Below are 25,445 nucleotides of genomic sequence, written 5' to 3' on the forward strand. Positions count from 1 at the left end.
CGGCGACCACCTGCATTCCGGGCCCGGAACCCAGCGTCCATGCGCCGCACGGGCGGGGGGCAGAGGCCGGCGAGCCTCTCGAGCCCGACGCCCGGCTCCGGCCGGAAGGGGGCTCGGCCGGTCGCTTTTCCGGACCGGAACTTCCGCCTGCCGCGTGACACCAGGGCGGGCGCTTTACGAGGGCGGACCCGTGGGCGGGACAGAGCTAGGAGGACGGTATTAAAGGCCGGACGCTTCCGGTGGAGAGGAGCTGTGGCGGGGCTTGCTGGGATCATGGCGGAGAATCACTGCGAGCCGCTGCCGCCGGCTCCGGGCGGCCTCGGGGCGGGGCTGGGGGCCAACCTGTGCCGCCGCTGCAGCGCGGGGCTCGGTGCCCTGGCCCAGCGCCCCGGCGGCGTGTCCAAGTGGGTTCGGCTCAACGTCGGCGGCACCTACTTCCTCACCACCCGGCAGACGCTGTGCCGGGACCCGAAATCCTTCCTGTACCGTCTGTGCCAGGCCGACCCCGACCTGGACTCGGACAAGGTGAGGGCCGCGCGACTGTCCGTGCCGGGCCGGGGAGGCCGGGCCTGGTGCCCGGGCGCCCACCGCCCTCGAGAACCCCCGGCCGGCCCACCTCGGCTCCCTCTCGCCCTCTCCGCTCCCCGGCGGAGCTTTCCCACCCCCCGGACCTTGCTGTGGATCCACTTTCTTTCCCCTCTAGGTTCTCATGGCCCCGCTGTGTGAGCGTCTCCTCTGTGGCCCCGTGTACTTAGTGGCCCTGGAATCGGAGAACCCTGGCCGCCTCCTCATCTGCTCACATTCCAGACGTTTAACTTCACGTTGGCGTGGGGGGGTTGACACGGGTGACCTGCCTTTCCCAGTGACTTGAATTTAGAGAGTTGGCGCTCCGTCGTTTACAGCCACAACACGCTCGCATCGGCACTCGCAGAAGGGGCCGGCCCTAGAGTAATTTTTCAAAGGGAGGGTTGCGCGTGCGAAGGGGTGGCAAGGAGAGACCAGGTAGGAATATTTCGTCAGGCTGCGTCCCCACTGCCCTCCCGAAAGGGTAGGAGTCCCTCGGTTGGTTTGCAGCTTGTCTTTCATTAAGTGCTGGTACTGTTGTGCAGATCATAATGGAAACTGTTTCGGTTATGACCTTTATGAGACTTGTGTGGCTAAGGAAGAGCTGCTAGGGGTTTGTACGGATTGAAACTCCGAAAAGGCTCTATTGTAAAAGTAGTTACCTATATTTATCCGCGGCGGTTCGCAACCTAACTTTCCTGGGTCTTCTTAGTTGAGCGTACATAATTGCACTTGGCTTTGTGCCTCGCCAGCTCAACGCTTGCCAGGCATAAGTCTTCCCAGAAAGATTCAGCTCCCTCTTCAAGTTCGGGAAGGCGGACGGAGCCCATCCTCAGGGTGGCATGACCTTACGATCAGGAGAGGAGAGCTCCTGAGTTACCATAAGACCACTTGTCGTTGGCAGAAATCAGGGTTTGAGATGTCAGCGCTCCAGTCTCCCCCGCCACCACCCCCAGCTGCTTCCACTGCTCCTTTGACCAAGCTCTCGCCTCAAGAGAGAATTGACCTCCCAGAAAATGGCAGGCCTCTCCAGGACAGAAGTAGGCTTTTGTTTGCTGTGATTTTCCTTTTATGGCGAGGGTGTATGTTTTACTGTGTGTTTGTTTGTATTAAAACACTGGGCCACAGTGGTCATTCACTGGGATTTCTACTGGAGAGTTCGTTTTGTATATTGCATCAGATTTTAAATTGCACTTGTCCACTGGGGTTTTGGTGTGTGTGTGGTGTTTTTTGTTTTTTGTTTTTGAGGCAAAGTCTCTATTCATCACTAAAACAATTGATTCAGAGCCAATTAACTATAGCTTCCACAGTTAAGTCATTTCATCCCTTTATTTTACTGTCTAAAAACGACTTAAAAAAAACTATGCTCTACTGTAATAACAGTCCTTTGGGGGAGGTAATTAACCCACCAGAACGCATCTGCTGCGGTTGCTTCTTGTCACCATCCGGTGCTTACCCACATTTGATCTCCAAATTGTAAGAGGGAAATCTAGAACATGAAGGTAATGCAGCAGATACAGTTTCTGTCTCATAGGTAGTCGATAGTAAATAAGGGTGAGTTTTTGTCGCGGGTAATGGGAATTTAACAAAGAGTAATGCTGATTCACATCAGTCACGGTAGGAGTGTGCTTTACTTCAAATGAGACACAATGTGTAAGATACTGGGTTTTCTCAGTGTCACCACCCCCCCCAACTTTCTGATGAAAGAATGTCCCAGAGCTTCACTCCTAGATAATTAGACCCTGAGTGAGGAAGCGGAGGCTGAGGGCGGAGGGGAGGGGGTGTTTGGAGGAGTGGGATGGCCAGTGATTATTACATGATGGAAGAGAAACAGGATGTTGATTCACTTGTAAAAACCTCGAAGCCCTCACTTCATAGTTAAAATGAATGAAAGCATACCTGGCAGGTGTCCCTAGGGCTGAACGTCAACAGCACAGACCTGGTGGAAGGTTCCTGCTGGGCACCTGACTAGTGTTTATTGAGCTCCTGGGCTCCAGCAAGCTGGTGCTTGCATCGGACTTGGGTGGGGGGGATTCGAGGGGAAGTTGTTCCAAGGAAGGGGGAGACCAGGACCTTTCGGGAACCTGGTGGGTTGAAGTTCACCGGAAGAGTGCCTGGAGCTTGTGTTTAAACACTGCAGAAGCCTGTGGGAGAGGTGGAGTGATGGGACGTTTTCTGAAGAAGGCAACAGTTTGTTAAGGAGGGTGGGGAGCGGGGCTGCAACTGGTCTCCCTCTCTCAGGACTGAGCCTGGGACCAGCTCTGGACTTCAAACCCTTACCCGTTGGTTTCATTGCGGACTCTGGGCCCATTGCTGCCGTGTGGTTCTCTTTATAGACCGCCCAAGTATGAATTCTCACTTCCTCCTGGGGCTTCCTCCAGCCCGGCTGTGTCTGGGGTGTTTGTTTCAGCATCTGCTCCCCTACTGTCTGGGTCATCTTTCTCCCAGGTTCTCGTAAGGGGCGGGCCAGGTGTGACACTCCTTCCCGGAAGTGCTTTGTGAATACTTGATGTGTGATTCATTTGGGTTAAGTCTCTTTGTATTCCATGGTACCTGGCCCATTAGGCATTGCTGAAAACAGGTTAGCGTTTGTTTAGAGCTGAATCAGCCCCCGTTTCAGTGTGGAGATGCTTTAGGAGTTGAAAGGGAAACAGGAAATACTGCTACTTGGTGGTTGGAAACCACTCAGGTTAAGTAGGATTTGAGGTGGGTTCAGTCTCTGCTGCCTGAGCCAGGCCTGGAGAAAATCTGAGCTTTTGTCCGTTGATGGGGCCATTGTCCTGCCTTTGGGGTGCAGATTCTGTGGCGTTAGATGGGTCTTTGAGAGGTGGGGCCATCGCAGGGCCTCTGGTGACATGTCACTTGCAGTTCTTTGCCTGTGCTCACTCCGGGTGTACTTGGTGTTGGCAAGAGTGTCGGGATTGGAAAGATAGTGGAAGAGATTTTACAGACAACGGCCAAGCGATGAGGGATGTGGGTGGGAGTACAAACTTCTAAATTGCTTGGCAAGAGAAGTGGGGATTCCTTAGAGTGGAAAGAGCAGATTATGCTCCGTGTAACTAAATCAGAGGCGAAAGGCTAACTTCCCGAATTCTGAAGAGCATCCTGGGCGCCCATGAGAGCCGTGTCGGCCTATCTGAGGCCTGGAGTGGGTGACCCGAGACTTGGGTGCATTTCATTTCACACTTTGGTCGAGGATGTGGCTCTGAGCGTGTTCGTAGCCCTGGCCACGTGCCGTGGTTGGTCTAGGACCCGGGTGGAGGGAGGGGCTCCCGCCCTTCCCCCGTACAGCAGGTGTTTGCTGGCAGAGCCCACGTTACGTCTCCACGGGGCCCCTAACTGGACAGCCCTGGACCTGAAGCAGCCCGTGATTCCAGGCCAGAAGGTCCTGAGAAAGGACTTGCTTGAGTGAAAGCTTGCTTCAGGGCCTCAGACATAGGCCCTGGGCCTGCAGCTGTCCCCACCATCAGCCATCTGAGGGCAGCCCGGGAGGAAATGGTTGTCGCTGCAAAGCACTTCCTCTTTCTGCCCCCTGCACCGTGACTAGGCTTGGTTTGGAGCCATAGTCAGAACACTGTGGCCCACCTGCCTGATGTTGCAAATCGAGTTTTATGGGAACACTGGGGTGCCCACTTGTTGACAGGTGTCTGTAGCTGCTTTCACCTGTGAGTGGGTGCTCACAGCTCCCTTCCAGAGATGCTCCAGGTCAGCAGTCACTGGGCCAACTGTCCTTAAAGTCCCTTAAAGGAGCTGGCTCTGCACCGAGGGAGGTTTGTGCATGGCCAGGGTGCTCTCCCCGGACTGCAGAGCGCCAGAAGCATCCAGGCTGGCGCTGGTGTGCTGTGGGTACTGGGGAGACGGAGTGTCTTCCCTGGTGGCAGAGTGAGACTGGAGACGCGGGCCTGACTTTGACTTTGACCAGAACTTAACTCGCTGTGCAACTTTGGGGTAAGTTTGTGCACCTCTCTGAGCATTAGTCCGGGAGTTGCTGTGAGAGTTTAGGAAGATGGTGTAGGTCACACCACCTCCACCCAGTGCCCCGTGCTGGGTCTGTGCTGGGTCCTCACAGCAGATGGAGATGACTCGCGGTGGTCTCTACTTTGTTTTTATTTTTTTATTTTTTTATTTTTTTTAAAGATTTTATTTATTTATTTGAGAGAGCAAGAATGAGAGAGTACATGAGAGGGGGGAGGGTCCGAGGGAGAAGCAGGCTCCTAGCTGAGCAGGGAGCCTGATGCAGGACTCGATCCCGGGACTCCAGGATCATGACCTGAGCCAAAGGCAGTTGCTTAACCAACTGAGCCACCCAGGCGCCCTCTACTTTGTTTTTAGAAAGAATGCTTTTTTCTCCCCGTCAGAATTTGTTCTTGCTGCTGTTTGTTTCTTACACATACTCTCTGAATCACCGCAAACCTTGGTCCCAGAGGGGAGCTCCTGCTGCTCGGCCAGCCTCGAAGGGGAGTGTGTGCGAGCCTGGCCCTCCTGTCCCCCGTCCATCCCTGGCCGCCTCTTGGCACTCCACCTAGAGCTCCTGGCTGACTTGAGGAAAGGCCCGAGGGCGGCTTCCCAACTCTGGAGCCTGGAGGCTGTGCCACAGGGGAGGGACACAGCTTCCTGGGCAGCCACCGAGTTTTCTTGCAAGAAACTTAAGGTCTTTGAGCCTGAAGACTGTGGCTCTAGGGTTCCAGTCCCATCTGCCCGCGTGTTTGGAAGGGGCTTGAGGCATCCACATATGGGTGTGCACAAGTGTCTCTTCCCATCGTCCACATTCTGGTGGGTTCTAGTTGCCTCAGCAGTTGGGTTTCTAGGATCTTGGCCTGGTTTTGCAAGTCAGGCTTGGGTGGCCACAGTTCTGGAGTTGATGAGCTGGGCCAGCTCCAGCAGGGAGGCCGAGGCAAGCAGCAGGGGCACCGACCGAGCCTAGTCACCGTGCAGTGGGCAAGAAGAGGGAGGAGGTTCGGTGACATAGCAGAGGAACCACGGGCCTGCCCTTCGGTCCCAGCAGGAAGGAAGGCTGAACTCTGCACCAGATCTGCCAGCAGGGCCAAGTGTAGGAGGAGAGCAGAGGCCCACTTGGAGCCCGCAGGGCGGTGGCCGTGGGGGCAGCTGGTGGGGAGAGCTCGAGGGCATCACCGGAGCAGGGGGCTAGGCGTGAACTGGGGGCTCTGGGCTTGAGGAGGCCTCGCCTCTGGGGCTGTGGAGGGGCTTTCCGGTGTGGTGCTTCTGCCCCAGGTGATCATGGTTCCCGCCTGTTTCCATCACTAGTTGACTTTCCTGTGCCAGCAATTTTATGTTAAACATACGCACTCACGCCACCAGAATCAGTAATGTGACATCTGTTGAGGATGTACGTGCAGGTGTTCTGAGGCTGGAATGTCTCTAGGGAGGGGAGCACCTGCGAAATCCCTGCAGATGGACGATCCCTTGCTTTGTGACATAAATCACAGCAGCTCTGACCTGGATGGCCGGCCCTCAGGCTGGCCGGTCCACTCAGCACCCTGGCCCCAGAGTGACCCGGCATCTGCTCTCAGTGCTCGCAGACCTGCTGGACTGAGTGGGTCACTGTGAATCACCCCCATGGATTCCTGGGGCCCCGGGGGTGGACCCACTGTGGCTGAATCTGACGCACACCTGCTGCAAGAGGAGCCTTGCAGATGGGCCCTTTCTCGCGGGCACTTGTGTTTGCTTCTGGGCGAGCCTCATGTGAGTCGTGTATGTCATCCTAAATTGGGACATTGTGGGGGTCGGGGCCCTAGGAGCTGGGTGCTCTTTGAGGTCTGAGGGGGTTTGTTGCCAGGGCCGGCACTGAGGGTGAGAATGACCCAGAACCCGGACACATGCACCCTGCGTTGGCCCAGAGCCCTGCTTTTCCCTTATTTCCTGGGTGGGCATGGGAGTGTGTCAGATCTCAGCACACACGGGGCATGTCAGGGGGCTCATGCAGGGAACGGTAAATCAGAGCCCGCTGGCACTCCTGGGTTCCCAGGGGCCCAGCCCGGCAAATCCTGGTTCCTCAGACAAGTCTCTTTGGTCTCCGGGTCTACTGCCTCATCATTTGTAATTGGTGACATCTCAGGCCTCTTCTGGACGGAGGGTTTGACAAACTGTAGAAAACAACAGAGAGGGGGTGGAGGTTGAAGGTTTTGTGTGCAAATTTGGACTGGTCTCTTAAAATGGATAATTTCAGAGTAAAAGCTAAGTATTTCTAATTAGGTTGATTGCAGATGTTTGTGCACAGAGAATTCTGTGTGTTTACATTTAGATTTTAACAGGGAGATTTGACAGAATTTATCTCCCATTTAGCTCAGGACACTCAGCCGTCTTCATTTCGTCTCCAGTGGCTGTGCTTTTTCTCCCACAACAAAGTGGTGGCGGAGTCCTGTTTCCTGGCGTGTTTGTGGAGGCTGTGAAGGTGATGGAACGGGGCCAAGTGCAGACGCTCCATAGAGAGCTATCACGCCAACAGAGTTCTTTTCCATTTAGAATCTTGGTGAGAGTCTCACTCCTCATCGCCATTTCCAGGACCAGCTGGCCCTGAGGGACGAGCAGCGCCCTCTTTATCTACAGTGCGTTGCTGGGCAGTGCATTCGATCCTGCCCCTTGAACCTGATGGCCGGGTTTTACTTCTGGGTGCAGTGTGGGCAGGGAGAACCTCAGTCTTGGGGGCTGTTTACTGAGTGGCACAGGTGTGTTTCTGCCTCTTGCAGAACACTTGTTTCCTAACCAGTGGTGTGGGCTAGGGGCGCTGGGTGGGCTCAGAAAGGAGAGGGTGGGGCAGGGCGGGGAGTGGGGGAGTGGTTTCAGGTCAGGATTGTCCTCTCTGCCTCCCTCCTTGTAAGGGCTGCAGTTAAGTGTCTCCTGGGAGAGCATGTGATGTGGGCTTGGCCCTACCTTTGCCCACTGGCTCCTCTCAGAGAAGTGACTGCACACGGGGCTCGTGGCCAGAGCATGATCTCTGTGGCCTGGCTGCCTCCCTGCCTGGGGCCAGTGGCCCAGCAGCCCAAGCTCAGAGATGCAGGGTTCAGACTTCCCGTGGAGACCAGCAGCTCAGCCTTGGGAGGTGGGTCCCACTAGGAGTGGGATCCAGCCGACCTGGGCATCATCAGGCCGCCCTGCTCCAAGTGTGTGTGGACTGACAGCCTGCGGGGAGTTGGCCCTCGTTACGTATTCCTAAGCCAAGGCCCCTTCCCCTGTTTAAAGCCCTTAAGGTACATGTATATTTTTTTAAATTTTTTTTTAAAGATTTTATGTATTTATTTGACAGAGAGAGTACGAGCAGGGGAGCAGAGGGAGAGGGAGCAGTAGGCTCCCCCAAGAGCAGGGAGCATGATGCGGGACTCGATCCCAGGACCCTGGGATTATGGACTGAGCCACCCAGGCACCCTAAGGTACATATATATTTTTAAAGCCAGCGCTTCACAAATAGGTCAGACGCTAATTCAGTGAGAAGTAGGGAAGGTCAGTAGAGGGAAGTGATTTGTAAAGAAAGGAGTCTCCATTCTGGCTCTTTTACACAAAAACACACAGAGCTCACCACTCTATAAATGTAGCACACGCTTGTATAAATCGAGGACAGGACAGAAAGAGGAGACGAGGGACCCACGAGTCTCGCCACCAGCCAGCGTTCATGTCCTGCCGCGTTCCTTGCTGCCCGTTGTAGGCGTGAGCGGCCCAGGGTTCTGTCTGTGCATGCTGTCGCGGCGATGCCCATGTGGCATGCCGGCGGCCGCACCCCCACTGCCCCTCCCCCCAGTTGCCAGGGTAGATGGCACCAAGGTGCTTTTCTCTGGGCTTTTGCAGAAGTGAGCCTAAGATTCATATTCTGAATTGGGGTTTTTTGTTTGTTTCACCGTTTCTGGGTTGTGTGTTCTTCCTTATTTCTGCTGTAGGCTAGAGGGCCCAGGGCTGCGTGCCCCGCACAGTACGTGAGGCACCGGTGTCGGCATGCCGGCCGCGGTGCTGGGGGGGCCTGTCCCCGGCCTGCCCCCGGCGACGCCCCTCAGCTCTAGAGCTTGCTGCTCCCGCTCAGGTGCTGAGGCGCGTGCTTTTTACAGAGGTCCTGCTTGTGCACGTCTGAATGAGAGTCGGTCTGTGATCGTCTGGGCGGCAGCCCGGGATAAAGCCTGGTGGAGTTTTGGGGTCTTGGTGTAGGGGCCCCGGCACTTCCTGTGGAGGCTGAACCCTCCACTTGACGAGCCCAGGTCAGAGTACTGAGAGTCCTGCCCAACCTCGGAGTCCATCCGATCAAAACAAATCCCCAAGAAGAAACGGTCCAGAGAACTTTGGCGGGACTCCATGGAAGAAACCGCTTTTGAGTTTCCCTAAGTGCTGCTCCTCAGCGTCAGGGCCGGGCCGGCTGGCTCGTCACTGGCAGGGGGCGGCGCATCCCCGGCGTCGGATTACTAGGGGCACAGCCTGCCACACAAGGCCATTCAGTGAACCCACCATTCTGGGTCCAGGCGGGGGGCCCCCAGGCAGCCTCGGGATGAGGGCTCGGTGTGTTGGCGCCCACGTCAAGACAGCCGCGGGGCTGAGCGCACACTGCCTCGGAAGCTCTGGAGCTCAGGCTTGACCCCCACGGGGGTAGTGCGGTGTGATGATGGTCCTCTCGAGCTCCTAGTGTGGGCCCAGTGTGATAGGGAGGTTCCCTGGGGCGCCCTGTCCCCATCGGATCTTGTCCTTCTGCTAGCTGGCTGGCGAGGTTAGTGGGGAGCCAGTGAGTCGTTCCTGAGCTTGCTGATGTGCACATGTCATGCACGGGGTTCTTTTCACACCTGAGGGTGGGGGTGGAGGCGAGCCCCTGACTTCATGGCCACTTTTTACCAGTAGGGAGACTGGTCGAGCATCCTTCTTCCAGAAGCTGGTCCACGGGGTCCTTGGTCTTGCTCGGAGAACAGGCGGGGTCTGGGGGGACAGGAGGCAGGGGTCCACGGGACAGTGTCTGGTGCTTCCTTAGGTGGGTGGGGTGGAGCATGAGGATGAACTCGGGAGGTCTGGGTGAAGCTGGGATGGCGCCTTGGTGGACAGAAGCCCACAGGGGAGAGCAGGCAGTGGCCTGTCCTGGCAGGAGGTTGGGCTGAGTGCCCGGGTCCTGCCCACTGAGCAGCAAGGCTCCAGGTCCCAGCATGCACACATTCAGAGCCCTAACTGACTTGACGTAAGAAGAGCAGGTCTGCAGTGGTGGACGTCAGGAAGCCCCTGGAACCTCCAGGTTCTGCCACACTTGGGTGAGAAATAGGGCCCTAATGTGGCCCTGTTGCTTTACGGTCGGGATGCTTCCTGCCTCACTCTGTCTCTGCATCTGGTGTCCGTAGGCAGAGCACATCCAAGAGCTCCAGGTCTTCGCACCACCATGCTCGCCCTACAGAGATGCTGACACACTGTCCTCTGTGGTCTCCGCTGGTCCTGCTCCTGTGGATGGCCCCCCCAGAGCCTGCCACGCTGACTGTTCCATTGACCTGTTGTGTCAGGGAGGCTTCCCCAGGGCCACGGGGAGGGGAGGTGGGCTTGCGGGAGGAGCAGGATGGCAGCCCGGGCCAGGCCCTGCCCAGCAGACCCACAGCAGATATGCAGTGCCCTCGACGCAGTCAGATCCATGGCCTAGAATGGATCCCAGGGTGCCGTCACTCCCCACTAGACTGCTGTGGCCCTCCCTCGCAGACAGTACCCTCCATGCCCGTTACTCTGGGCAGGACTCCCTGGGCTCTACTCCGTGGAGGCGTCTTTCAGGGACTGCCCCCACCCTCGTGCCCAGGTCGGCATGTCCGCACCCCCTGGGCCGCTTGTGGAAGCTTGCTGGGCAGAGCACTCTAACCCTCAGACAGGCCCCAGGCACTTCCGGGAGGAACCAGGGCCACCCGGTGTGGGAGAAGAGCCTTCTGAAGGTCTGTTTTATAGACTGCTCAGACTCTGAACTACTGCCCCTGGGGTGTGGCTCCTTTGGTCAGGCCTCTCCACACAGTCACTGTTGTGTGTGCCTCTGACCCCGCCCCAGGGTAAGAAGGCCCTGCCACAGGTGCCCAGGAGGAGAGTCTGTGTTAGGTTCCTTGTGTTGGGCAACATTGAGATGCACGGAGGCTGAACCATTCCTCAGCCTCAGTCACCTCGCTGCCGAGTAAATAAAGGGAGATGAACTTGGCCTAGACCTGAGGTGGTGACAGGCAAGGTGAGAGGCTGCCGACTGCCAGAGGCCGCAGAGCCACCTCCCCGAAGTGCTGCAGCGCTGTCTGGTTGCGGGTTAAGGGACACACACGACCCACGTGCCTCTGCAACCCTTTCCACGCAGCCTGGCCTGCAGTCACTTGTGGGGATCCTTGCCTTCCCCGCCAGGACTCATGGTGTTCTCTTCTTTGTAGGATGAAACTGGTGCCTATTTAATCGACAGAGACCCCACCTACTTTGGGCCTGTGCTGAACTACCTGAGACACGGGAAGCTGGTCATTAACAAAGACCTCGCAGAGGAAGGTGAGTTGGGGATAGGGCCCCTGTGGACAGGCTGACTGGTCACTTGAGACAGATTCCTCTGAGCCCGAGCCGCCCTGTGAGGAGCAGGCCTGGCACACCTTCCCCTGCAGAAATCCCAGATGCCTGCGTCCCCTCGCTGGCTCCCAGCTGCCTCTCACCTGTGCCCCATGGGGCAGTAGGCGTTTGTCTCCAGGAGGTGAGGGCTGCTGGCCACCTTGTCTGCTGTCTTCCTCCAGGAAGCAAAGACTTCACGGCCAGGTTGACCCGTCAGGACTGCTGTCAAGCGGGGAGCAGGTCACCTGGGCTCTGGGCCATGTCAGGAGCCTAGTTAGCGATGCTGCTGGGGCTAGGGCTCCGCTCTCACGGCTACTTTAGTTCACACTGTCCTGGACATAGCCGCCGGGTGAGCCCCGGGTGCGCTCCTTCCAGGGCACCTCTGCACCCTCACCTCTGAGCTCTGTCTCTTCTCAAACGGTCCAGCGCTGGGCACAGCGAGTAGGGAGCTTGACGTGTCAGGACCTGAGAGGTCCAGGTGTTTCCGCTCTGCGTGGGCTCTGGCTCCTGCCAGGTCCTCTAGTGACTGGCGGGACTGACCTGGGCTCACTCCTTTCACTTTTGCCGCTTTCTGGGCCTCCAGACCCGAAAGGGACTTCCGTGTACACATGCACTGGTGTTGTTTGGGGCGCCTTCCTTGGTCTTGGTGGAGCCGTGCAGTTCTAGGCTAAACTTCACAGACTGTTCCCAGGGCGGCTTGCTCAGAGGCAGGTGCTTGCTGCAGACAGGCCCCTGACGCCCTGCCTCGTCCCCTGCCTCCTGGCCGGCCTCGAACGCCGCACTTTCAGAAGGGTCCATGCGGGGGCACCTGGGTGGCTCAGTTGGTTAAGCAACTGCCTTCGGCTCAGGTCATGATTCTGGAGTCCCGGGATCGAGTTCCACGTCGGGCTCCAGTTCCACGTCGGGCTCCCTGCTCAGCCGGGAGTGTGCTTCTCCCTCTGACCCTCCCCTTCTCATGCCGTTGTCTCCCATTCTGTCTCTCAGATAAATAAATAAAATCTTAAAAAAAAAAAGAAGGGTCCATGCGGCCACCGGCACCTGGAGCGTCCCACTCGCAAGGCCTCTCAGTCCCCACCCACAGGTCTGAGGGGGGTGGCCGACAGGATGGCACCAGGCTTGCATTTCGTCACCTACACGGCCACACGCCGTCCTGAGAAGTGACGTTGTAAGTGCAGCTGCCCACCGCCAGGCTCCCCGTCTGACTGTGCTGCCTGGGGGCCGGTTAGGACATGGCCCGGAGCTGCTGGTGCTGCCAGTGTGGGGCACCGTGTAGACTGAGGCCTGGCCAGGGCGGCCAGCACAGCCCTTCTGGAATGCGCAGGAGGGGTCGTGGGGCCGGAGAGTCCCCAAATGGGTGCAGCACGAGTTGCAGCCTTGGGGAAGAAGGACAGCCCTAAACTGTCAAGAGTCCTGGAGCTGCCCTCTCAACCGGCCCGGCTTCCAGTGGAATGGGGAAACTGAGGCACCAAGTGACAGACCTGCATGAGGGCCTCACGTGAGGGCAGCAGATGGCCCGCGAGCAATGGAGGGAAGGTTTCCAAGTTCCATCCAGGGGCGCCCAGGGCGGAGGTCGGGGTAGATGCGTGTGCGACAGTGTACCCAGCAGGCCACCTGGAGTGGCACGTGCCAGGAGTGTATTCAGGAAATAGGCCCTCTGCCCTTGATCCTGGGGCGCCCCACTGAGCCAGCAGAGTCTGCACGGGGTCCGTTGGCACGGGGCCGAGGAGCTGCCAGGGGCCAAGGCTAGGCATGGGCTATAGGTCCACAGAGGGACAGGGGCAGGACATTTATTCTTGGATCTGGTGAAAATTACTTTTTTCTATTCTAGGAGTGCTGGAGGAAGCAGAATTTTACAATATCACCTCACTAATAAAACTTGTAAAGGACAAAATTAGAGAACGAGACAGCAAAACGTCGCAGGTAAGAGCAGTGACTAATAGGCCCGAGTTTCTGAGGTCTGCCACAGTGGTGCAGGTCGCTCCCTGCCTTTGTGCTGGCCAGGGGCGGCCTCTGCACGAGACCCCAGGATCGGTGCTGTCCCTGTCGTGACTGTCTTCCTCGGGAATCGTCCTAATGCCTGACGGGCCTGCTCTCTAGCCATGTCCTGTGGCACTGCTGTAGCCGCACACTGGGTGTGTTTGTCCATTCCTGCCCAGCCCACCCTTAGGGGTCTCCACCCCAGGGGCAGGGGACAGACAGTGCCGCAAAGGAAAGTCCAGGGACGGAGAACAGGGAGGCTTCCAGTGTGGACATCTCAGGGAGCGCATTGTAGCAGGGCGCAGCAGGTGCACAGGGCCTGCGGCTGGCAGTGAGCTCAGGGTAGACGGGGGTGGGGTCCTGCAGGCCAGTGTGGGTTTCACGAAGATGTGGCTTTTCCTGGGAGAGAAGAGAGCAGTCAGGGCTCTGTGTGCCTGCCTGTTGGGGCTGATCCCCATGTGGAGCCCACATGCACTTGGCCAGTCCAGCCAGTCTGCTGCCCGTTAGCCCAGTGTGTGAAGCAGGCCATGTCCGGCATCTTATGCAGAGGGAGGTGCCGGAGGGGCTGAGCTCTGCCCTGGCTGGCAGAACGGTGAGCCGTCTCCCAGTGAGCAGCTCCTCAGGGGGGATGCCATGAAGTGGACGCGCCCTGAGAGCCGCCTCGCTCATCTGGAGTCTACACCCACCTGAAGCCCCTTGGCTGCCCCGTCCCATTGTGGGCCCTCCCACCGGGTGTCTGACAGGCCCCGAGCTAGAGCTCTCGGCCTTTGTGAGACACTCGCTGACGGCCTGGCCGCTCAGATTGGCCATGGTGCCCCCAGCCCTCTCTCCTGCGGGAGCCCCTCGGGCGCCAGACAATGAGGGAGGGGTCCAGGGAGGGGGCAGGAGACCCGACCACGGGCTCCTGGGTCGTCTCTGGCCATTGGCTGCCGCACTCCCCTCTGTCCAGCCACCCCACTAAACACGTAGTATGACCCATGCCTGCAGCACTGAGGCCTCTGCGTGGTGGGCATAGAAGAACCCCTCCTCGGGGCCTGGGCCAGGAGCGCCGGTGTCGTCCCTGTCACAAGTGAACGCACTGGGGCTGTGTGACAGCCAGCCCCCTCCCGGCTGTGGCCACCCATCACACTCGCGCCGAACGCCGTGGCCTCCTACCAGAGGAGCAGCTGCAGGGGGGTAGGCTACTGGCCGGCAAGGCCCCGTGGTGCTCTGAGCACCAGAGATCGTGCCTGGAGCAGAGGACGGTGGGTGGGCGCCTCGGCGCCTTGGGTGACACAGCAGCTTTTCGGAAGCCACCTCCCCCAGGGAGGGCCCGGGTCTGAGCGCTGTGGGCGGCTCCTCAGGCCCTCCCTGCCATCCCCTCCCAGCTGCCTTCCCTCACGTCCGCAGTCCTCGCGTGCTCACATCTAGCTCAAGGTGCCGTCGGGATTTCAGGAGCACGACTCACTGAACTTTGCAGTTTAGAAATAGAGACCTGTTGGACGGCGGATGCGGGGGAGAAAAACAGCTGTTCGGCCTGTTTTGCTTTGCTGGTTGCGTTCGGGGTCGCTCTGTGCACCGTGACCTGAGCCTGAGGGGGACGTTAGCCTCCCTGGGTCCCCTGTGGGGCGTGTCTCATCCGTGGCTGTGTCTCTCCCAGGTGCCGGTGAAGCACGTGTACCGTGTGCTGCAGTGTCAGGAAGAGGAGCTCACTCAGATGGTGTCCACCATGTCTGACGGCTGGAAGTTCGAGCAGGTGAGGCCCCAGGGACCAGTAGTGAGGCGTCGGGGGCCTGTGGCAGCCTGTCACTGTCCTCCAGCACCTCACAGACGGGGGCCTGTGCCCTGTCCTGACGGGATTGGTCACGGGTGTTCGGGTGGGGCGGGTCAAGTTATTCTAGGGCCCCTCCCCACAGAAGTCCCCGTCCCCGCTTCCCCACCCTTCTCTCTGAGTTATCCTTCTTACTTGAGCCCGTGCTTTGCGGGGACTGTTCCCTGTGCTTCCATCTGGCATCTCCGTGTGTGTGGGATTGACAGCCTGCGTGCATCCCGGCCTGGCCCCACCTTCCCGTCCCCTCGCGTCCCCTCCCATGCTGGCTGAGCAGATGGTGGCTTGGGCTCCTTTGTGCTGCGGTTGGCACAGATGCCCTTCCCAGCGGGGCTGCTTTGCGGCCCCCCAGGCCCTTTCCTGCCCTCGGCTCTGGCGCAGCTGTGCCCTCCAGTTTGCCGGCCTGACGTGAGGATGTGGGAGTGCTCCTTCCCTTCATGGAGCCCGGGCTCCCGGCCTGCGCAGCTGCAGCCCACTGGCTATGGGCCCAGGAGCGCGTCCAGGATGCTCACCGATTGGCCAGTACCTTTTCCACAAACTGCTCACTGTTCCTGTCCCTCAGGCAGGTTCGAACTAAGGTTCGGACCTGTGACCCTCCCCGGCCCCCAGCCCCAGGTCTCACCTGCCCTGCTCGCCAGGCCCCCTCAGGCCTCGGAGCTTTCTGTCCATCCAGTGTAGGTTCCGGCCACGGCGAGTGGTCCTGCCGGGAGAGAGGGTGGGAAATTACAGGCTCACCCCAGCCTCCTAATTAAGGCCACACCTTTTCTTTGGGTCTTTTGAAACGGGATCATACTGTAGAGCATGCTTGGAGTCCCCTTAAAATGTCACTGAGACAACTGCAGTGTTTGTGTCCTCCCTCCAATTGGGTGGGGGGCGGGGGGGTGGGCCTGAGGCTGTCAGGGCTGCTCTCTGTGTCCTCTCACAGTGTTACCCGCGTGCCGGGGTCCAGGTAGTATCTGACCTCGTTACATTTGTGCCACAGACCGTGCAGGGACAGAGGTCCCCTCCCATGCCCCTCGCATCCTCCCTCGCCGTGCGGCCCAGAGAAAGGCTGGGAGATGGGGGCTGCAGGCACCGGGCAGGGTGTTGCAAGGTCACCCTTGCTGGGAACAAAGCACCTCTGTAGCTCTCTCGCTGAGAGGGAGAATCTCCTGCCTCCTGTGTGGGCCTCTCCCTTCCTCTCTGTGTTCAGCTTGAGGGTTTAGTCCTTAGCTCCTCTGGGCGGATCCCAAATCATCACACATGCCAGGTTCCTCTCCTGTCCCTGAGTCTTTGTCTCTGGAGGATGTTGTCCTCCCGGTTCTTGCCAGCAAAACTCCAGAACCAGTCCAGTTTGATGAGAAATACTCTACTTCCCAGAAGCAGGAGCTGGGACTGCTGTGGGAAAAGTAGGCTAAGAACCCTGAGTGGTGGGGGCGCCTGGGTGGCTCAGTCGTTAAGCGTCTGCCTTCGGCTCAGGTATGATCCCAGGGTCCTGGGATCGAGCCCCGCATCGGGCTCCCTGCTCTGCGGGAAGCCTGCTTCTCCGTCTCCCACTCCCCCTGCTTGTGTTCCCCCTCTCGCTGTGTCTCTCTCTGTCAAATAAATAGATAATATCTTTAAAAAAAAAAAACAAAACCCTGAGTGGTGTTGGCACCAAGCCCAGGGTCAGCCAGTGGTGAGCGCCGAGGCGAGAACAAGGTTCCGAGGTTGGTTCAGATGAGCCTTGCGTGCCCTGTGAGAACACGGTCTGCATGCAGACCCACGGCTCCGTCTGCACCCCCAGGGTCCGCAGAGGGCAGGGCACATGTCTCCAGTGGCCGGCCCGCCATGCTCTCCCGTCTCTGGCCACACAGGCTATGTTGCCCACGCACTCTCCTTGCTTGGCCTTGCCCGCTGCCCCCACACTGTCCTCGTCCTTCCCACGCTGCTGCTCGTGGCACGCCTGCCCCTGGCCTTCTCCATCGCCCCAAGTGCCAGCTGTCCCCGGTGTGCGCTCACGGGCTAGAGTCTCCCTGCCGGCGGGTGGGCTGGTGTGCCGTGCTCACCCCATGCTGCTGCTCTTCTGTCCTCCCAGCTGGTCAGCATCGGCTCTTCCTACAACTACGGGAGTGAAGACCAGGCCGAGTTCCTGTGCGTGGTCTCTAAGGAGCTGCACAACTCCCCGTACGGCACGACCAGCGAGCCCAGTGAGAAAGCCAAGGTGGGTGACCGCGGGCAGGCGGGCGCTGGGCCAGCTGGGCACAGCCGCGGACCCTCCGGTTCCCGCCTGCAGAGGGGCCCATGGGGTGGCAGCTGCCCTTGGCGGAGTTGGGCCCCCTCTCATCGTCTCCCAGCTGCACAGGCTGCCTGGCGGCTCGTCCATCTCGTGCTGTCGTTCCTTGTCACAGAGTTCTTGCCTGATGCGTCAGCAGAGTCCCAGAAGGAAGGACACATAGGTCCCGTGGCCCGCAGGTGGTGGAGCCAGGGGTCTTTGAACAGGGGCTCCCCCTGGAGGCGAGCCCCTGTGGCTTCTGTAGCCCATGCCCTCTGCCTACACCTCTTTGGACAGGCAGAGTTGCTTCTGGAAGTTTGTCTTTTGATACCATTTTGGATGGTTTTCCTGGGAACTTGAGACATCAGGGCTGGAGAGGGAGGCCACCCAGGTGGCACCTGCCTTAGCCACATCCATCCATGTCTTGGGGGTCGTGTTTGGTTTGTAAAAGGTGCAGCAGATCCTGCAGATGCTCTGATTTTCAGACTCCTCAGAGTGTTGGCTCAGCCCGGGCCGTCCCTGTGTACTGGCTCCATGCTGGGCGTTGGCGCTTCTGTCTTCCGAGGAGGGCAGGGGTGGCCGTGCTGGGTTTCGGGGTGGCCTCGGGGCATGGGGCAGCAGCTGCCATCTTTTCTGGGGTCGCTGGCTCCACCTGGTGGGACTCCTGGGCCTTGGAGGATGGTGGTGGCCTGAGAGCCGTGCAGCCAGCTCTGAGGGGGGCCAGGGAGGTGGGGACGGGGCTCTGGCAGCCACCCCCACAAGCTCAGAGCCCCGGGGTACCTGAGTGAGTGCAGGAAACACCAGAGCCTGGAGGATTTTAACTGATGACGTTAAGTCGGGGGTTTCTGACGCTTCCTCAGACTCTTAGCCCCACCAGGTGGCCTCTGGTCAAAGCCTCCGGCCCAGAACTGCCCTGTCACCCTTTCAGGACCTTCCTTGGAGGTGTGGGCTTAGGAACAGACAGCAGAGTCCCCGTGCACGTTAGCCTTCTTGTGGTGACCGTCCTCATGAGGCTCATGGCCGGGTGAAGAAGTCCTGCGTCTTCCCAGCAGGGCGACTGTCCAGCACGCAGGGCGTGCCCGCCCTGGCCCACAGCACTGTAGCTGCACGTGTGGGGGCGGTGCTCGGCCTGGGGACGTGCTTCCCGTTGAGTCGGGTAGAAAGTGACACCACCACCACCCCCCAAGAGCCCCCAGCCTCATAAGGAGGCACATCTCTCTGAGCGGTTGCAGAATTCCTGTGTAAGTTGTTCATTTTTAGAAGCTTTGATTTCTGAGCTTGAGAAGTTTTCATAGCTGTGCTTTACCAGGGCAGCCGCCTGAGCTCATTTTCCTCAGGTAGCTTTTCTGCTGCAGAAAGGCTACGTCTGTGCCGTGAGGAAGCTCCAGGCATGACCCCAAATCCCTTTGTTTCTGAAAACGTGCCCTGTTTTTCTCTCCAAAAATACCTGGGTCTGAAGTGTGGCAGCCACTGTGGCTCGTAAATGGGGGCAGTGACAGGAGCTCCCCAGGAGGCGGAACATGGTTGGAGCCTCCAGAACGCCACGGAGAACCGTTGGGGCTGGATTGGGGGCGGTAATCTGGGGACACCGGGCACAGCATGGTTGTAGCAGGGCGCCAAGGGTCAGCCTCCTGGCACTAATGGCCAGTCTCCTGTCTCAAGGCAGGAATCGAGTGGGCAGCTTAGTGAGGGCAGCGGTCTACACAAGGGTGGCCCGCCTCAGCTGCCAGTTTGGGGGGCCTCCCAAACCCCAAACCGAGATGTGCTGGAAGCGCTTGCAGGACTCACTGAGGGGACCCTGGGGTATGGTTTGTTGGTCGGAAGGACAGAGAGGGAGGGCTCAGGTCCAGCAGGGGTGGGCGTGGAGCTCCTCTGCGGAGTTGGGACAGGTGGTAGCACGCAGAGAACAGTGCCCCCCAGGGTGTCCCCCGCCTCCTTGTCCAGGGATTTTACTGCTCTCGGTGACACACAAGATCGATTGATAACTGATCAATGACTGATCGCCCACTTGCCTGATCACAGTTTCCAGCCCCCTGGCCAACTGAGCCCTCCCCTATCATGTTCTTAGACCGTCCCGTGTGGCCTGGAGATCACAACCTTTCCAGGGCCAGCAGCAAAGACCACACCTCTATTTGAGCAAGGTTCAGTTCTTCACTAAAAAGAGGGAGGGAGGGCGCCTGGGTGGCTCAGTCGTTAAGCGTCTGCCTTCAGCTCAGGTCATGATCCCAGGGTCCTGGGATCGAGCCCCGCATCGGGCTCCCTGCTCAGCGGGAAGCCTGCTTCTCCCTCTCCCTCTCGCTCTGCCTGCCGTTCCCCCTGCTTGTGCTCTCTGTCAAATAAATAAATAAAATCTTACCAAAAAATCTTTTAAAAAATAAAACTATGGGCACCTGGGTGGCTCAGTTGTCCAGCGTCTGCCTTCGGCTCGGGTCATGATCCCAGGGTCCTGGGATGGAGCCCCACATCGGGCTCCTTGCTCAGTGGGAAGCCTGCTTCTCCCTCTCCCACTCCCCCTGCTTGTGTTCCCTCTCTCGCTGTGTCTCTTTCTGTCAAATAAATAAATAAAATCTTTAAAAAAATAAATAAATAAAAATAAAAAGAGGGAGGGAGAGGTCTGGAACCTTGGGAGCGCCAGGCCTGGGGACAATGGGGCATAGGAGACGCCCACACCCTGTGTTTTCCTCCATGGCATGTCTGGGCACGTGGGTTTGAGGCCCAGGACCCCCACGCGAGACTGGCCCATCTGTGCTTCACCACCCAGCACAGGGGGGTTCCTGCCCCCGAGCACCCATGCTTGCCGTCGCCATGGGGAGACTCAGCCTCTGCGGGCGGGCTTCCCGGCTGCCACCCCGTCCCAGCCTGCACTAATGGTGCCCTCTCTTCTCCTTTGCCGCATGCTGCGTGCCGAACCAGAGCGACATGGGTCACAATGGGGATGTCTCAGATTAAGTGTAAATGTCATGGTGAGTTGTCACCCTTTCATTGACCACTCACTTTAGTCTCCTTGACCCCAGCCCTTCCTCCACTGCACTTTGTGATTCCTCTAGTGGACAGAACCTTCTGTGTTAGAACCTGACTGTAGATCTCCAGTGGAGCCAGCCTGTCTGGCGGGGGGGGGGGGGGGGGGTCTGTGTCCTTTAGGATGTCTGTGGGTGGCATCGGGACCTCGGCTGGGGTGCCTGAGAACCCTGTGTGTCAGGCTTTGGAACGATCTCATTGCCGTGGATGTCCGCGGGCAAGGACACCGGCCGCCCCTGCTGTCACTCTGCCGTGGGCTCGGGGCATCTCCTCCCCTGAGCCTCAGGAGAGGGATGCTGATAGAGAGGAGTCTGTGAGGACCTTCTGTCTGTTTGCCCTGTGATGAGGGGCTCCGCGGACGCTCCGTTGGCCCCCAACTGCTCCTCCCGTCCCTCTTCCTGTCACCCAGGTCCGGAGCCCGACTGTGCTCACCACTAGCAGGGGCCACCTGCTCTGTGCCCTCATCGTGCACACAGGGAGTCGAGGCCCAGAGAGGGCAGGTTACAGGTGGGTGAGCCACGCATCATCCACGGGGCTCCCCTGCTCCCTCCAGGCCCTCCCCGCCCCCTGGTCATGGGCCAAGCCATGCAGATTGGGGGCCCCTCAGCTTCTGCCCTGGGAGATGCTTGGGAAAGGCGTGTAGCCATCCAAGCCCTGAAAGGTTGACCGCCCAGCCATGAGAGGACTGGACTGGGAATTGCAAATGGAGAGTGGCATTTCCGTTTTTAGTTCCTTTCTGGTGATTACATACATATACAACATCCTCAGTTTTGCTTCTTGATCCACCAGTCCTCAAATATTTGTCACCTGGCTCTCTGAGACAGTTTGCCGAGCCCTGGTCTGGACGAGCGTGGTCCATCTGTCACTTCAAACTTTTTAGTAGCCACGTCGAGAAAGTCAAGAGAAACGTGAATTTAAGCTTATACTGTTAATTCAGTACACGCAGGACGTCAGAAATCATGGAGGTGTTTTACTTCCCTCACTCAGTCCCTGGAAGCAGACGTGTGGTTTGTGTCTGTGGCCCCCCTGTGTTTGGAGCGGCCGCGCTGAGGGCTCAGCAGGCATCTGACCTGGCCCGGCGGAGCATGAGCACAGCTTGCCGCCTGTGATAGGGGCGGGTGGTGGGAGGGGCTGGTCACACAGCAGCCCTGGGTCCGCACGGTGGGGTGGTGCCCCCTGCCTGGGCCCGTCCGAGGGGGTGCTGCCTGGGGGAACGCTGCTGGTCCCTATGGGCAGCTCCGGCCCCGCTGTGGGAGGTGGCCCAGTAAGAAGAGCCCATCCCGGGCAGAAGGGCTGTGACTGTCACAGGTCTAGGCCTGGTTTTCTGTCCTCGTCAGGAGACAGTTGTTGGCTTACTCTGGTGGGGCGGCCCCTCTGGTGTGGTCACCTTGCTCCAGGCCACGTTTCGGTTGCACAGGCTTCATCCTCTCCACTGTGGACTCAGACACTCCCTCTCCTCTGCTGGGCTCCCATGGAGTGAGGGACAACTCTTCATGGGCTCCCACAGAGTCCACCTTGCCCTACAAACAGCAAAGACGATGGGGCTGAGACCAGCACTTTGGGAATAGCAGGGACCTGCGTGTGACCATCCTGGGTCCCCTCCCCAGACCGCATCCCTCTGACAGGGGCCTCCTGGGCTTTCCCACCCAGCTGACAAATCCTACTAGATGTAGGGTCTGTTCTTGTCTGGGCTGAGGAGGGACATTGAATCCGGGACACTGTTCCCCTATCACAGCGGAAGGTGCACCTTACAGAGAGCGGAGTGGGGTCCCAGGAGGTGGGCGCAGAGGATAGGAGAGCATGAAACCATGCCAGCTGGGTGTCCCGGAGCCCTCAGACATGGCAGGCAGAGGCCCAGGGTCTGGCAAGGGTGTGTAGGGCACCAGGGCAGAGGCTGGAGTGACCCTGAAGAACTTGGGCCTTCTTGAGTGGATCAGAACAAGCCCTTGATGAATGTGAGTGACTGGCATCCCCGGTCCTGTGGCCTCGCTGCTCTGGGCAACCCCCCTGGCCTGGGAGCAGGTGGCCACCGGCTGGCGGGGCCTCACTGGGAGGCAGTGAGCTGCTTTCTGGCCAGAGGGTCCATGTGGGCCTGTACCTGGTGTGCGTGGGCTGGCCCCTCCCAGGGCACAGTCCCACCTTGTGCCCGGGTCTGGGCTCAGAGTGTCCCCAGAGCCGTATCTGGCTCACCTCCGGAATTCAAGCAGAAAATGCCCCCAGGAGGCAGCTCTCACATGGCCGATGACATGGGCTGCCATACAGTGCTGGCCTCAGCTGGGTTGGGCCAGGCTGGGACTCAGGCACTTCTTATGGTTACGTGGTGCCTAGCAGCTGTACTACACGTATCGATCGAAACAGCGAGAGATCTGCCGGCTCTGAAGCCCCCACCTGGGGACACGGGGTGGTCCCATCCCTGCTCCCTGGGCTGCATGGGGCTCAGCTCTGCAGGTGTCCACCCATGCTCAGGGCTGAGGGAGGCTGGGGGCCCTCTCTGTCCCTGAGTTGCCGAGGAGGGAGGAGTGAGAGGGACAGGCATGGTGGCCAAGGGGCAGAGGACTCTGCAGGGCTGCAGTGAGGAGAGGCCGGCACCCTTGAGGAAAGGGGGCCAGCGCACTGAGAAGCAAAATGGGAGGCCTGCCAGGCAGCGTGTGGGCTGAACTGATGGGTGTGGAGGTGATGGAGCAGGCCTGGGGGCCCAGGCTTAGGGGTCGTGTGACTGGGGCAGGGTTGAGGGGACACTGAGGGGACGTGGTTTGTGATGGGGCAAGGAAGAAGAGCAGGTTGAGGCAGGGACCACTGACACCCTGAGGACCCTGAGGGTCCACACATGTCTGCAGCCTAGGACCTAGCCGGGCTGGAGACTCGAGTTGGTGCCTATCAGGTGGGCTGTGGCACCTGTAGGAGGAGAGCAGGGGCAGCCATTGCGGGGGATGCCGCGGGGGACCTCTGGGCACTTGATAAGGAGCCAAGTCCCAAGTGTCCCCCCCAACACACACACACACACGTCCCAGGCCTCCCTGAGGTGGCCCAGGGAGGTGCCTAGTAGGGGACAGGCCGGCTGCTGTGGTAGGAAGTGGGGGTGAATATGCCTGCCATGGGTTGGGATGGAGATCTGGAGGGACTCCTGGCCAAGGGCCAGGAGGTTCGTGGGCCGGCCCCTGCAGCAAGGATCTCCCAGCCTGTTCTTGGCCCCTGACCCTCCGTGCCAGCCTCCTCGGCCCCCTGAGCCACCTGCAGGCGGACTTGGGGTCTTGGGCCCTGCTCCTGGAGCAGGTGCTTTGCTTCAGGGCCTCGTGGCTCCCAGCTGGCCACAGGCCGCAGCCCTGTCCAACACCTAGGTCCTCATTGTCTGTGTTTGGCGTTTTCAGATTTTGCAAGAACGGGGTTCAAGGATGTGAGAACACAGTGATGACAGCTGAAGAAACATTTTATCTTGTCCCAAGTTGCGACGATCTGCCATGTGGAGGAAGCTTGGCCGTGAGAAGAAACCTGCGTTTGACAATTTCTCTGTAGAGATTTGGGTGTGGATCCTTTTTTGCCTCTGAGGTGGGCGGTGAGAGACGGGACCAGCTGTCTGAGGCCAGGCGTCCCCACTTGGAGGAGGCGTGCTGGCCGGGTGGGTGTCCCCACGGGGGCCTCTGTGAGGCATTCCCCAGGCTGCATGGGCCTGAGGCAGGATGCTTCCAGCCAACCCCTGTAATCACCGAAGGTCATTTAAAGGACAGCGCTCTTGGTGCTAACATAAACAGTCTGTGACGGAGCCTGGGCCTTGCTGGTAGGAAGTGGCCGCAGCACCGTGGCCCCAGGCTCTGGGTGCCTGCTGGTCACCCACACGTGCACCAGGCCCTGGTCCTCGGGTCAGGGAGTCTGCTCTGCCTCCCTGGCAGGAGTGGTTGGCAATTTGCACCCCTGGCGGGTGGCTCCTGAGAGAGACGGCCTCCACGTGTTCACTACTTCCCGGGCCTCGGCCCCGAGGCCCGGCCTCCTTCCAAGCCAGGCTCCCTGGCCTGACCCTGCCTGGAACAGTCGAGGCTTCTCCACTTGTATTTTCCAGGCCAGAGAACTTTGCGTCCCTTCTTCCCTAGTGTGGATGGACTACCCTGCGTTTTTACTCCTTAGAAATGCCTACAAGCGTTGCCGCATTTGGGACTGATGTGTGAAGTCATTGACAGGGACGGAGCAGTTTGTGTGGTGTGGCCCGGCCATGGGCCTGTGGCGGAGCTGCCACCCGTCAGTGCCTTTGTCTCGCCTGGGATGGAGGTCGGGGCGGGAGGCCTGTCCACCTGGCTTCCAGAGTGGAGACTCCAGGTCACTCTGAAAACCGGATGTTTACACAAATCTCTCCCTCTTGCCGGCTCGCTCCTTTTCTTTGTCTAACTATGCAGTTCTCTCTGGGGTTTGGGGTGTTTGAGACTCCGGCGACCCGCACGGGCTCTGCACGGACATGACATTGGAGCGACTGGGATCCCTGTAAACAGCGCTGCTCGCATGCTTTGAGGACAGATCTTTCCTAGCTGTTGGGGGGCTGTCAGAGCCCGGTGAGGGGGTTGGCTCGGACGAGCAGCTGTCTGCTTCCTCGCCAGGGCCGCTGTGCGCTCTGACTGCCGCCGAGCAGGGCAGAGGCCTGGGCGTGCTTAGTTTCCAGTGCTTCCGGAGGCTTCTTGCCTGTGCCCTCTTCTTTGCCAATAACCTGATTAACCAAGTTCTCCGGCACCCGGGATTTACCTCCTCCTTTCTGTAAGGTCTCTTGTACATTGTTAAATGTTTGGCTTCAAATTCATCGCAACCTTTCTATAGGGCACGTTTAGGGCCCGGCGACCCGTCCTCCCGGTGAGCCCGGGGCAGGGGCAGCCCCTCGTTGGCCTTGGGGTGTACCTGTGGGTGCTGCTGGCCACGTAGCGTTGTTTGATCTAGGACCTTGACATAATAGATAGGCTTGTGGTTTTTTAATTTAAAGATATTAAGACTTAATTCACTAAAATTTATTCTAAGGGGATATTTATACTTTTATACTTTTTTAGGTATCCATATTTTATCAGCTTACAGTTTAATGCCTAAGTTTCCCCTGAAAATAGCAAATAAAATTGTGTATTTATGAATGAGAACAACTGTAAGTGCCTCAGAATGCATGGAGAAGGGTCTGCTGCAGAAGCGCTTCATGGGCTCGGGGTGGCCCCGTCCGTGGCCCCATCCATGGGCTGTGGTCTGTGGCCTGCCCTGCAAGGGCCCGTCTTCCTCCCCTCGGCTGGGCCGCCTTGCCTACCCCTTGCTGGCATCCTGCCCCCTCCCCGGGGACAAAGATCATCTTCAAGTGACATGTTTAAAGCA

At 58.9% G+C, this 25,445-nt stretch overlaps 1 protein-coding gene across 1 annotated transcript; it reads left to right on the forward strand.

The window, feature by feature from the left end:
* The first annotated feature begins 237 nt into the window (after positions 1-237).
* On the forward strand, positions 238-25,222 carry KCTD5 (potassium channel tetramerization domain containing 5). Its single transcript, XM_021698198.1, has 6 exons — positions 238-525; positions 10,920-11,028; positions 12,911-13,002; positions 14,699-14,794; positions 16,923-17,048; positions 23,486-25,222. The coding sequence occupies exons 1-6, from the start codon at positions 274-276 to the stop codon at positions 23,513-23,515; spliced, it is 705 nt and encodes a 234-aa protein (XP_021553873.1). The 5' UTR covers positions 238-273; the 3' UTR covers positions 23,516-25,222.
* Positions 25,223-25,445: the final 223 nt, after the last annotated feature.

This window comes from Neomonachus schauinslandi, chromosome 5, assembly GCF_002201575.2.
Source record: "Neomonachus schauinslandi chromosome 5, ASM220157v2, whole genome shotgun sequence".
Classification (NCBI taxonomy): domain Eukaryota; kingdom Metazoa; phylum Chordata; class Mammalia; order Carnivora; family Phocidae; genus Neomonachus; species Neomonachus schauinslandi.

What these genes read in the sequence shown, in the direction of transcription:
- KCTD5 (XM_021698198.1), top strand. Translation starts at nt 274, where the DNA reads ATGGCGGAGAATCACTGCGAGCCGCTGCCGCCGGCTCCGGGCGGCCTC. An exon ending in CCGACCTGGACTCGGACAAG is followed by an intron (nt 526 to 10,919) that starts GTGAGGGCCGCG and finishes TCTTCTTTGTAG; the next exon opens with GATGAAACTGGTGCCTATTT. An exon ending in AGCCCAGTGAGAAAGCCAAG is followed by an intron (nt 17,049 to 23,485) that starts GTGGGTGACCGC and finishes TGGCGTTTTCAG; the next exon opens with ATTTTGCAAGAACGGGGTTC.